Raw genomic sequence first — 13,351 nt, 5'->3', positions numbered from 1 at the left:
ACCTGTGGGGTGAGGAGGATCTACTCCAAGACCCCAAGGTGAAGCACCATAATGCCCATGCCTGTGCCAGATGTCCACCACCATGGCGGAAAAAGGCCACCCCCCACTGCAACAGGGGGGAAGTCCAGGTGAAGGTGAAGGAGGTCCAGCAGTGCTACATCTGTGCCCAGGATGTTGGCCGACACTCCAGTGCAGGGCCCACCACCTGCATCTGGATTTAGACTTCCTGGAAAAGAAGACCCTTAGAACAAGAATTTGTTTAAGTAGACATGGGTGCTGCACTGAAACTGCAATGATTGATTGAAACAGTTACACCTTGGAGTGGCTAAAAGACCCCCCGACTATAGGCAGCCCTGAAAATCATGTCCACCAAGAGAGACTTCCCCTGAGTGGCTAAAAGACCGCAGACTACAGCCAGGTTTGGACCTGACAAAGAAGACCCTAAGAACAAGAATATTCCTCGCTGCAAGAACTGTGGTAACTGTATCGCTACTACGTTGCCTTCATTGACACTGTTACGGCTCAGAGCAGCTAAAATACACCTGGCTACAGCCAGCACCTGAAATTTGTGACTGCCAAGGGAGACTTGCCCCGGGCGGCTAAAAGACCCCTGGCTACAGCCAGCCCCTCAGCCTTGGGATAAATAAAGCCCATACAAGAATTTCCTCTGAGAGGGCAGATACTCTAGTGACAAAGTATTTTCTTCTGTTGCCCAAATATCATGATTGACCAGGGAGACTTCCTCTGGTCGGCTACAGGACCCTCACCATGCACAAGCTGCCTGGCACCTTGTGCAGCATGTCCTTTTATTGGTTCAGGGTCAAGCCACGTGATGTAGCTGGGCACTGGTAAGGTCCAGACTATGTGGTGCCTCTGGGGGGAGGGAAGGGGATGTGGGGGCTGGAGAATATGTAAATGGATGAAAAGAAGTTTCTCATCCTATCATACAAGCATGACCCCCACCTAGCTGCCACATGGTGCCAGACAGCGCAGAAAAAAAAAGGCAACTAGCAGAGGTATACACAGAACCACAGACCACACAGCCGTGCTAACAGCAAACCAAAAGCAAGAAGACTTTTCAGCCTCTCATGACCCTACAGCCTCAGGCTTCCAGGTGCCAAACTAAAACAGTCTTCCTGTGCCTAATTCCTCTGCACCTGAGACCAGTGGAGATGAAAGAGGCCAGAGCAGAGAACTGCGGGGGTATATATGGGACATGCCTGGAGGCTAATTAATTCAATTTAAGGACATAGCGCTTCCTCACTACCCTTCATTCGGAATTTTAAACTCGAACTGAACACTACACCCGTCAGGTTACTACAACATTATAATATCGTTATTATGTGGATTTTAGTGCACCATAAATAGAGCTGATGGAATTTACAGTGAAGACAGGCATTTGGTAAAATTAGGCTAAATGACTTAGAATTGATATTATCACAAAGTGTTAACATAGCCTGTGTTTTCAGTCGCTTATAATTCTGCCAAACTTTAACCATTTGGGTTTAAACTTTCCATGCTGTGTGTCTGCCTCACACTGAATTATTTTGGAAAACTTAAGCAAAATGGTTCAGCTACCTCTGAACACAAATTTAGGGGAAAATACATTGTTTCCCCCATGTTAATGAATTGGTTATAAGAATTCTCTGTAGAAGCTGCTGTAGGAGCCTCCATGCATTGGAGAGGGAACCTGAAGCCTGTCATGGGATGGCCTTGGCATCGGGATGCAGGGGATGTGCCTTTTGCTGCTCCTGTGAAAAGCCACCCACATTTGGCTAAGTTCTGACTAGGTTTTGGCAGAATTCAAATTTTATTTTACGATTTCCATAGATCACATCAATGTTTATTTTAAACAAACTTTTATTTTTATTCATTTAAATTTTCACAGTCATGGGAAATTATGTGTACGGGGAGGAGAGTCAAACCATAATTATTTCATGCCAGTTGACGTTGAGATTTAAAAAGTTAAAGCTTTATAACTGTTAAAAACACAAACTGTCAACATCACATGTCAATATATTCAAAGTAAATATCATTAAATCAAACTTTAAAAAATTTCAACCCACAGTATTTTGCTTACCTATCTGCAATGTTTTATTATTGCCAATGGAAATGGTTTCTTTTCTGTCAGCTTGTTCGTATAGTGAAAGTAACATTACTGACGAAAAATGTAATCCTGCCCATCCTAGTTCTAAGCCTTTGAAAAATAGCTCACACAGGCTCAAATTCTTGCTAGTCAGCTTTAATTCTCTGAAGATTCTGTCTGCGCTGAGCTTGCTCAGGCCCAGAGAGACAGGGGCTGAGCAGGACTTTCTCTGCAATTTCTGCTCATGACTGCTGCAAACCCAAATGGGGCTGGGCATTGGAACTGGGAGCAGGCAGACTGTCTTCCCTGTGGTCGTAGCTCTCTCTCAATTCAGTCAGAAAAGCTCCCTGACTCAAATGCATATAGCACAAGAACTGGACCTGCAGAGCTTGAGGGAGTAGATTGGGACAAGAAGTCTGGGACTGGAAGTGGCTACAGGTGAGCTGCAGAGAAACTGGGCAGGGCAATTTTCCAGATTAGGAACCTTTGGTGGGAGGAGTATGCAGGTGGCTGGGAGACAGTTCAGGGGAAGATTAACTGGGGAAAAAAAACAGAACTAGTTGGATAAGGAGACTGGGATGAGGCGCTTTGTGGACAGGAGGTAGACTGAGATTGGACAAATAACCCAGGTGGTCTTGGGTACTGGGAATCAGTTGGCAAGGAAAAGAATGGCAAGGCAAGAAGTCAGCTTGGATGAGAAACCCAAGGGAAGAGGACTAGAACTGGAATTGGCTGAACATAGGACTTGAAGCATATTCAAGGACAAAGGGTCCAGGCAGGGAGAGTGAAAGCCAAAAGCGGTTGAAGGGTGGGAAAGACGGTATTATAGCAACCTTAAATAAATGATCATATTTTGTTTTTCTCCAAGACCTCGGGTTCATTCAGCCACAGAATGGCTCACTCGCAGGATCAATGAGGGCTGTGTAGCAAGTAAGAGAAGCTGTTGGGGTTTTTGCAGAAGTTGGAAGGGGAATGAGTCAGGGCATGACTGGATGCAAAAGGGGGTTTCTCATGATTAAGGTAATTGAACGCTGCCTTGGGGAACTGGAGGCCTTCCTGGCCTTTGCCACTGAGTTCCAATTTGATGCTGGGCAAAACACTTATGCCAAACTTTTCACAAGTGAGCACTAGCTGTGTGTTCTTTTTGGGGTGCCTGACTTGAAATCATGAGGTCTGCTGTACAGAAGTGCTGAATAGGAAGTGTGCTTTGAACATCTAAAGTGCAAGACATACTAAATACTGTGAAGAGTCCTGTTCTAAATGGCTTAGTTTGGGCACCTAACCTTAGTGGATAATTTTGATCTCCCTCTGACGCTATTCCCCACCCTTAAAATGGGGACAGTATCTCTTCACTGCACAAGAAAGTATTTTGTATTTTTGAAACAACTACATGTCATAGTGATATGTGCCACAGAAAAACCTATGAGGACATTAATTCTGTCTTCAGAGAAAAATAGCATACAGTAAATAAGAACATATATTGAACAAACAGTAAATAAAACATGAAATAGCTGTTTATTAAGTACAGTCCTTTTTATGCACCAAATGAGGCAGGAGTCCTGTGGAAAAAATAGCACGTGATGATGTAATTAAAGACTGCACCACAATGAACATGGGGCTGAATTAAGGTGGCACAGACAATCTTTTAATTGTACATTTCCTAACATTTGAGTGCTTAACAATGCAACCTTCTTAATAGTGTTCTCTGCTAACCAGATTGTATTGCCATGGTATAAAGAACTGACATTGATTTCAGTTGGTAGTTCCTTACAAGATGCAGCCACACCAGACCAAAAGATTATTATTTTGCTTTAAAAATTCCTTTCAAGGTATAGAAGTGATGCTGCTGTTGCAGTTGTCTGAATCAACTATAATATATGAGCAAAATAAATTCTCTATAACTTTATGAAAGTTACAGGCATCCTGAAAGCACCCTTGTCTAGCCCTTGGGCATTTTAGTTAGTCCAAATGAGCTGTTTCATTGCAATCAGGATGGCAATATTACAATATTAATTACCAATATCAGGCCTTGCCCATAATAAAAATAATTTCATTTTATTTAAATGCTCAAACATGATCAGTGTTTTCATATAGCAAGTGACTTGTGCAGCACTACCATGTCATAAGCGATATGTAGTTTTTGAAACATGTCAACTGGGTATGCATTCTCCTTTGCTCCTGAATTTCTTTATTACAATTACAAAATAATCTGAGATTCTCATGCAATCATCTGATGCCAATGCATTCTTACACAGAGGTAAGAAGCTTATAAGTAAATTGTATGCCCAATGCACTGTTTGAATAATCATGCTGTTGAGTGGGGAGATTCAGAGTCAGGAAGATGAAGACACAGTTGTACCCCATCCTGCACAGCAGGGGCAGTAGTTGAGCTGTTCTTTGGATCCTGCCTCAGACTAGCAACATAAATGCACATCAGAGGTTCCAGGAAGGCTTGTACAGCCTGTGCTGGGGGCTGTACCACCAAAGCTTCACTGCTATTTTTAATTATGCTAGACTAAAGTTAGCTGGGATGTGCGTCTCCAAGCTCCTCCAATCACACTTCTAACTCGAAGGGTACAGCTTGTTGTTTCAAGGATTTTAAAAGCTTCACTATCAAACAGGATGAACAAATGTACCTAGGGCAGAATTAGACTCAGAGCATTATTAATCCTGAAGTATTTGGATGCCAAGGTACAGTATCTGCTTATGGTATGGATAAAGTAAGCATGCTCCTGGTGTCATACATTATAAATTGTAGCTTCTTAATGGTGTTACTACTAGTCGTCATTATTTGCTAGCATGGGTCCACTCCAGAAATTTAGTTAGGCAAAATTTCCAATAACTTTAACAACAGCTTTAAATGTGTAAGGACTACAGAATCAGATCCTAAATTATTAACCTAAATCATGACTAGTAGTACTCACGCAGACTCCTATTTTACAATACATATCTCATTAATATATTGTTTAGTTTCTCAGAGCCAGGTTGTAGCCTTAACACTATTTGCAGAAGGGAGAGTATATCCCCAGTTCCATAGTATAATCCACAGTTTTTTTTTCCCTAGGGTAATGTGAAATAGGAGAGTACATTTCCTTCTTCCCTTTTGTGCCACCCACTCTCCCTGTAATACAGATATGCTTTAGAGTGACCCAAAAACCATGGCATGAAGTCACTTAATCCTAACAAGATACACCAAGAACTTTCAGAAGCAACAATGATATATTCCTGGTAAGGCTATGATTTATTTACACACAATGAAGTTTCAGAACATAAGCAAATACTTCATAAACATATGTTTGTCCACAAAGTTCATCATGTTTGCAGGTTCATGTGCAGGAATTTCTGTGGGGAGGAGGGTGCTTTTTTGTAAAGGTGGACCACTTTTTTTTATTATAAAGGAGTCAAAATAGTCATGCAATGAGCATGCATAAGAGGTTAATGAAAAATTTGAGTGGAAATGGTGATTGGTAAAATAATTTTATTATACAGTAATAAATTACCTTCCGGGATCTTGCTGTAATATTGTAAGTGAAAAACAATATTCCAAAATATTCACTCCCGCTTCCTTTCCTGTTGCTAGCAGCCAAGGGCATTCTGGGAAATGTAGTCCCTGTCCTGCTCCATGGCCAGCACTCTCAGCAGGGCGCTGGCCAAGGAACTACAGCTCCCAGGGTGCCCAAATGCCCCATTATGCCCTGCAGGCTATCCCTGCACATCACAGCAGGGAGGAAGGGAGAGAAACTGGGCATGGAGTGGTGCTCACACCATTTGCACCCCCCTTGTGTATGGGCCTGCTTTGATACATGTAATAAATAAAAAGAGATGTGAAATCCCTCTTTCCTCTAGAAAGAGATGCTTAAGAAGTCATTTCATCTCATGATTATATGCATGAGTGTTCTGCTTTACTGCCTGAGCATTCAAGTGTGCTCCTGAAGCTAAATCTTCCCTCTAAATGGACACAGCGTTACTTCTATGCACAATGCCTGATTTACCAGGGTGCAGTGGAGCAGCTGCTCCAGGGCCTTGGGTTCAACACCCGGATTTAAAAGCCTTCTGCAGGGCAGCAGCACGTCTGGGCCAGGTGAGCTGCCAGGCACACAGAGGAAGGGGTGCAGGATCTCCCTTAGCAGCATCTGTGCCATGTCGCAGCACAAGATCTGTGTGCTCTGCCACATCAGTGGTGCTCCGCAGGAGGTCTTTGGCTCACTGAAGGACCTGGACAACTGGCTGCTGTGCCCCATGTGAGGCACCTGCACCTGCCCACTGTGGAGAACCTGCAGGGACAACGCACACCAGCACATACTGCTTGCTGGCCTGTGGGAGGTTGCTTCCCATTCTGACAGAGCCAGGGCTGGGCCTGGAGCACCATGGGATGGGCTTGAACCAGAGAAAGCAACCCCAGCCCACAGGTGCTGGCTTGTACATGTCCATCTGACACATTAGCCTTGCATACTGAGCCCAACACCCATATGCATAGCACACGTACATCAGTTGCACGCTCAGCCCGACATGCATCTGCCTCACTAAGTTTGTGCACCAGGACTCCCGATTATCATAATCCAGTTTTGCCTGTGCACTAAGATAGGAACATCATATTTAGCAGTGATAAGCTGAGCTCTTGGCTGTTGGTGGTAAACTGCTGCCCTGCACCACACCAAGCATACCTTTCAACCTTCACATCTGCCCAAATGTGAGAGAGAACTAAAATGTGTGACAAATGACTGAAATGTGGGCCATCTGTGCTTTACTGCTCACTGTGTCATCACTGCACATAATGCTTAACTACAAAACTGAGTTAGTTCACAGAGTGTAAACATAACATTAACCAGCTATAAAAAAGAAACAGAAACAGAGAAACAAAAATTTCATTGCTTACAGTCATAAGGACAACTCACGCAGGTTCAAAATGGGGACTTTGGATGCCCAGTACAGACTTCTGTAATTTGAGATTTAAAATATAACTACTGTCTTCTTCAAAGCAGCAGGTAAGGGGAGATGTGACACATGTATAGCAGAACCTCAGAGTTACAAACAATAGAGTTGCGATGTGACCAGTCAACTGTATACCTCATTTGGAACAAGAAGCACACAAGCAGGCAGCAGCAGAGACCAAACAAACAAAGGCAGATATAGCATAATACAGTGTTAAATGTAAACTACTAAAAAACAAAGGGAAAGCAACATTTTTTCTTCCACATAGTTAAGTTTCAAATGTGTATTCAGTCAATGTTCAGGTGTAAATATTTGAAAGAATAACCATGAGGTTTTGTTCAGAGTTATGAACATTCAGCCTGTGTCTACACTACCCCCCTCTTTTCAGAGGGGGCGTGTTAATGAGGCAGTTTGGAAGATTCTAATGAGGCGTTGACATGAATATACAGCGCCTTGTTAGCATAATAGCAGCCACGCACAATTAGAAAGTGCCGCTTTCAGAACGCATGCCACCTGTGCAGATGGGGGCCTTTTGAAAGGACTCCCTAACTTCGAAAGCCCCTTGTTCCTATTTGGTTTTAGGAAGAAGGGGCTTTCAAAGTCAGGGCATCCTTTCGAAAGGCCCCCATCTACACAAGTGGTGTGTGTTCCAAAAGCGGCACTTTCTAATTGTGCGTGGCTGCCATTATGCTAACGAGGCACTGTATATTCATGTTAGCACCTCATTAGTATCTTCCAAACTGCCTCATTAACATGCCCCCTCCAAAAGGAGGAGACTAGTGTACACATAGCCTCAGAGTTGCAAACAGCCTCCATTCCTGAGGTGTACATAACTCTGAAGATCACCAGTATCTTGCTTGAGGTTTACACAGTTATTTGATAGGCAGCACAAAAGGGTGGGGGATCAGAACTGTAATTGTGTGCCTGGCAAGGAGCTGTGTTTTACTGGTTACAGCTGGGATACCTAAAATCAATCAATCACATCAGAGTTGAATCTGCTGTGTAAGAGACCTACCTTCTATTCCCAGTTCTGTCAAAAGTAACCTTCTGCAATCTCTCAGTTAACATTTTTATAATGGAGGGAACAATAGTAGGGCTTTGCTTGTAGGGTAGGGTGCTGAGATTTTACCCAACAGCAAATGTTTTGAACTGCACAGCAGTATAAATAACTGTCAGAAGAAGAGATGAGATTAAAACTCACAGCCTCTTGTCTCACTGCATTTTCCCTTAAGCCCAAATGCATAACATGAAGGTTTCTGTCTCTCTGGTGTGAAACATCACCTGGCTTGCTGGAACAGAACGGCTCACTCACTTGAAATGCTGAGCATATCACACAATCTAGGATAGCTGAGCAGTCTGATCCCAACCCGCAGTGTTACATTTGTTCACTCTGCAGTAGTCTCATCCAAAATGGACATAATGCTTATTGTTATTGGAAGTGCCGGTTCAGAGCTGTGATGATAACAGTCAGACCGAGTCAGCAGAAGTAAAATTCAGTGAGATACTCAGAGGAAGACATCGCTCCATTCCACTCTCTTCCTCACAAATCTTTGTCACTTATACCATCACTGTTCAGTTAGGAACAAATAAGATCAGCAGAAAAAACAAGCAATATGCTTGATAGTGAAAATCTTCTAGCCACAGTCTCATCTCAGGGCCAGATCTGTGCAGATACAGCACAAGAGAAACAGCCTATACAGAGAAGTGACATGGTCAGGCATGTGCAGATGAGACCATAAAGACCCCTTACACTGATTTGGGACCTGAGCTGTGATTGTCAAAGGAGCCTAAGGGAATTAAGTGTACAACTACTATTGCATTTCAGTGGGTGCTAGGTACCTAACCGCTTTAAGGTTTCTTTGATAAAAGGAAGCCACAACAGATTGTATTTTTGCCTGTGTGCTCCTTGTACAAGATCATTAGTACCTTGTGAAATCAAGGTCATAATCCAAATGGTACTACCAAGCAAATCTGGAAAAGCATATGTTTCCAGTAACACATGGCACAGCCCTAGTCTAGAAAGGATGTGTGCTCAAACATTCAGAATGCCTAAGTGATGTGTGCACTATAATAAGTGCCTGTCACCAGTAAATTACTTAATGATCAAGGATCATATTACAAATATAATCCCTTCCTCCTTTTGCAATATTTTATCAGTACTAATCTACATCATTTTGTCTTGCTTACAAAACTATAATGAAAAGAACCAGAACCCTGGCTACATGAATGGATAGTATTGTAGCAGCCCAGCACTTGTCAGTACATAACCAGGATAGGTAACTGGACTGGGACTAAAGAAACGTGATTTTTATTCCCAGTGCAATCACTTGCTGATGTAACCTTGGGAAAGTTACTTTAGTCCTCTTTCTCTGTTTTCCCTTCCATTATTTATCTGTCAAGTTAACTCAGATAGTAAATTCTGCAAGGCGGGAACTGTCTCTTACTCTATGTTTGCACAGCTACAGTACCTATCAGGACACCTTACTCAGTTAATGATTATATTTATTCACATTGGTTTTGTTAATATGTGCCGCATTTTTAGCATTTAAAGTCCCACTTAGAACAGCTTTCCAGAGAAAATCACCTATCTAGTTGGAACCTTCTCTAACATGCTGTGTTAGTTTGAAATCAGACTACATGTCCTCTTCCCTCTGGGCCCAGTTGCTTCAGGATGTCCTGTTACATTGATTGGAAAGTACTACTGCCAGCCCAGTGGACAATCACTTGCAACTGCTATTATAGGAGAAAGTGCTAGGAGAGGAATGCAAGAGCTGTATTCCCGTAAGTAATTCCAAAAGATGGAGCTCACCCCAGCCATAAAAACCTTGGACTGAGTAAACAGCACTCAGGTATCAGTACCTGTTGGTGTAACATTAATTCTTAAAGGAGGGAATATGTAGTGGCTTAATGACACCATTTAGACGATCACTGGAGAGATACAGAAATGTGGGTCTCTTGATATCTGGGCCACTGGCTACAAAGCATACTACAGTGTAATACTGCTACCCAGGGATGGTGGAATCCACCAATATTTCTGATTATCAAATTCTATTACTAATTTAATTGTTGTATTTTAAAGTCTTTCTGAGAGTGATTTAATTAAGCACTTTTACAAATGAAGAACACATTCTGTATTAATGCATTACTCAAAAAGTGTTCATTGTTTAATGAAAACTTTTAATTAAGAATTAATATGACCAGAAACTGTAAGATATTGAGGTAAGCCTTGAAGACCAAAATATTGTAGTTTCAGCTGAAGTCATAACATATTAAGGGACTTAATAATTTCCACACAACACACACAAAACTAGGCAAACCGGCCCTTTCCTGGTTCTTTTCCTCTTCCTCAGACATTTTATTAATTTTGTTTAAAAGAGACAAAAATTGACATCTTTACAAAAGTAAACGTACTTTCGTTTCAGGTAAGTCCTCTCAACTATTAGCCACCATATTTACAAATGTATTAAAAAACTACATAGACTGACCTTTTCAGAAGGTATCAACATTTCAAATAAACTTATAAAATACAGTTCCAAAGTTTGTCCCTCTGCCTAGTTCTTCCAGTTTTCTATATTTTCAGGTGTGATGCTGTTAGTGTAGATTTTGAACATATGGGTCACCATATGAAAATGTAAAGATACTTTTGTACCTCTGTGAAGGTAGTATTTTACTGCCCTGACAAGGGAACTGCAATAACTTCCAAAACCTTGACTAAGCCAGTAATTAGATTTTCCCAGAAAACTGTTCTGCTGGGTACAAATCATCATTTTACATAATTGCCGTAAATATACATTAAGTTTAGTCTTTAGGATATTAAAACATCCTCTCTTCAGAAAAGCTTTAGATTTTGAGTAGACCTCCTATTAAGTTTGGTAAACTATTTTCACCCTGCTTGTGCAGCAGAGATCTGTGCTGTGCTGTACATTTCATTTTACGAGTTTCATGTGCATAACAATCAATTTGACAGAACAAAGGTTGTCTGAGAAAACCTGCTCTTGGTAGCGTATCTAAACAAACTGATACACCATTGCATATCTCTCCTGTTTCCAACTCACAACATTTTTTGTGATATGTCATTTGCATCTGCTGTGTCTAACTAAAAGAGGTAAATGCTGGTAAAGGATTGGCAGGGTAGGAGCTCAAATATTGTTTGTCTGGGGCACCTTATTGGAAGGTGCAAGAGAGACACCAGGGGGCACTGCTTACTCTGGGCCTGTGAGTTGCTTGAGCCTCCTGCCTACCATTAGCATCTTTGGAGATGTGGGGAGGGTCTTCTTCCTTCTGCATGAGAAACAATCTAGGAGGCTGTGTTTCAAATCTGCACCACCACATCCCACCTAAAGGAAGGCGAAAGATCTACCTCCTGTACCTAGCTGTCCCCTTGCCTGTGGGTTTTCCTTTGCTGTCCTGCTTCAAACCCAGCCGTAACTCCGGAAATAAATGGGAGTCTACTTTCCCTCCAACTCAAAGACACTAGTATGGCGTTTCATTTCCCAGGAATAGCAATTTCGCGGACCCCTCTCCAGCGGTCCAGACACCTGCTCTGCATGGGTACATTCACTGATGCAACTCCCTTCCCTTTCCCAGCTCGGACATGCACCCCCTTGCCTGGAACAACAAAGCAAACTCAGGGGGGTGTTTCTAACCGCACGAGCATCGCTTCATGGGCACCATGTGCCTTCCCAGGGCAGCTCCCTGCACCCCACCCGCTCTGCATTGCTCCTCTTAGCTCCGGCTCGCTGCCCTGCGCGCCGAACAGGGGATCATCACCGGCATCCGAGCAGCACAGCACCGGCGGGACCAGCCCCGGCTGCCGATGGGTCCCTGTGCTGGAGCCCTAGTGGCTGGTTCCCGGGCTGCCCGGAAGGGACCCGCTCTAACTTTGCGCCCGCCGGCAGGAAGGGAGCCGACCCCCTGCCGGCCGCTGCTACTTACAGGGTGCTGACCAGTGGCAGGGCCGGGTAGTAGCCGTAGGGATCCCGCTGTGTTTTCACCGCGCGCTGCTGCGTCTGCGAAGGCTCCAGCCCCCCATTAACGCCTCTCCAGCCCCGCCGCCGGCGCTGCTGCTCCTCTTCCTCTCCCCCGTCCTCCTCCTCCGGCTGCTGCTGCGGGAAGGTCACTCTCCCGTGCTCCTTACATCTCCGGCCCTTGCTGGACATGCTCAGCGGCTGCTCCTCGGGACGCTGCGGGGGCTGCGGCCGGCTAGTAGCCGGCGCGGGGGAAGCCCTGCCCAGCCAGCGACAGAGCAGCTGGAAGGCACAACCCGCGCCCCATGCGGGAGTGTCCCCTCCCTGCCCTCGCCAGGCGGCTGCTCGCCAGCAGGGACAGACTGAGCCGCCCGCGCGGGAGCAGGTGTGAGTGAGGAGCAGGCGAGCAGGCAGGACTTCGGGTCTGCCCCTCTCCTCTCCCTCCTCGCCCTACTGGGCTAGGGCAGCATCGTCACGCCGAGAGAGGCGCCAGCCTCCGCCACCGCGGGCAGGGAGGAGGGAGGGGACTTCTCTGCCTCCGACCTGCTGCTGCACAGGAGCAGGGGACGTGACAGCTTCCCGCTCCCGCCCCGGGGCAGGCGAGGCTCCGAGCACAGGGAAAGCGGGAGAACGGAAGCGCAGGTGTGACCGGCACCTCTGGGGGTGCTGCACTGTCCCATGCTGTGGCAGCTAGGCCAGTGGTTCCCAACCTTTTCCCTAGCGCCGGCCTCCCATCACCCCCCTCCCAAAGCCGTTCTCGCACCCCCTCACAGCCACTTCTAGCCGCTATGGACACCTCATTAAAAGAAAAAGGAAACCACAGGATGGATCTTCGGGCAGCAGTTAACGTTGTTGGAAGATGTTTAATTTAAAATTAATAATTGATTGGAACTTCGCAGTTTATTTAAACTTATTGTCGATGATCATATTCATTTATCTGCTGTTTTTTTCACAGACCCCCTGCTCTTCAATGCTCTGGCAGACTCCCAGGCGTCCGCAAGACCCCAGGCTGGGAACATCTGACCTAGACCATTTACACAGGCCCTTCTGGAGAAAGGGCAGGCCAGGCACTTTCCCCATGGGGCAGGCAGTTAAGAGGATCCCCAGGCACTAAGCAGTTTTTATATGCGTCTTATCAGATAAGTAATTTCTCTCCAAGGCACAACTTGTAAGAAGAACTTGTGCACATGGCGCTTTAAAGAATATTCAAAAAGACACAAATGGTATATTATACACATATAGTAGCCAGGGGTGCTGGGACGGTTTTTCTGGCTAGGGTGCTGAAAGCTGTGGTACCGAACTGGAAACCCTGTCTACAATGGAAACTACTTCAAGCCAAGGAGTGCTGCAATAGCCCCTTGCTCCT

At 44.7% G+C, this 13,351-nt stretch overlaps 1 protein-coding gene across 3 annotated transcripts in view; it reads right to left on the bottom strand.

Moving 5' to 3' along the window:
- TRPC3 (transient receptor potential cation channel subfamily C member 3) overlaps positions 1-12,177 on the bottom strand; it is a 63,680-nt gene extending 51,503 nt beyond the window's left edge. For 2 of the 3 annotated variants that reach the window (XM_074991948.1, XM_074991949.1), the window contains exons 1-3: positions 11,977-12,177; positions 11,313-11,323; positions 6,155-6,172 (exon numbers count right to left, since the gene is read on the bottom strand). In XM_074991948.1, coding sequence (XP_074848049.1) covers positions 6,155-6,172; positions 11,313-11,323; positions 11,977-12,177 — 230 coding nt within the window. Of the gene's footprint in view, positions 1-6,154; positions 6,173-11,312; positions 11,324-11,953 lie in introns of all 3 variants that reach the window. The other variant, XM_074991947.1, reaches the window with a different exon arrangement.
- Between the last annotated feature and the right edge of the window lie 1,174 nt (positions 12,178-13,351).

The sequence above is a fragment of the Carettochelys insculpta genome, chromosome 4 (genome assembly GCF_033958435.1).
Source record: "Carettochelys insculpta isolate YL-2023 chromosome 4, ASM3395843v1, whole genome shotgun sequence".
Taxonomy (NCBI): domain Eukaryota; kingdom Metazoa; phylum Chordata; order Testudines; family Carettochelyidae; genus Carettochelys; species Carettochelys insculpta.
Note: the sequence above shows the minus strand (reverse complement) of the source record. Positions and strands in the feature narration are given on the sequence as shown.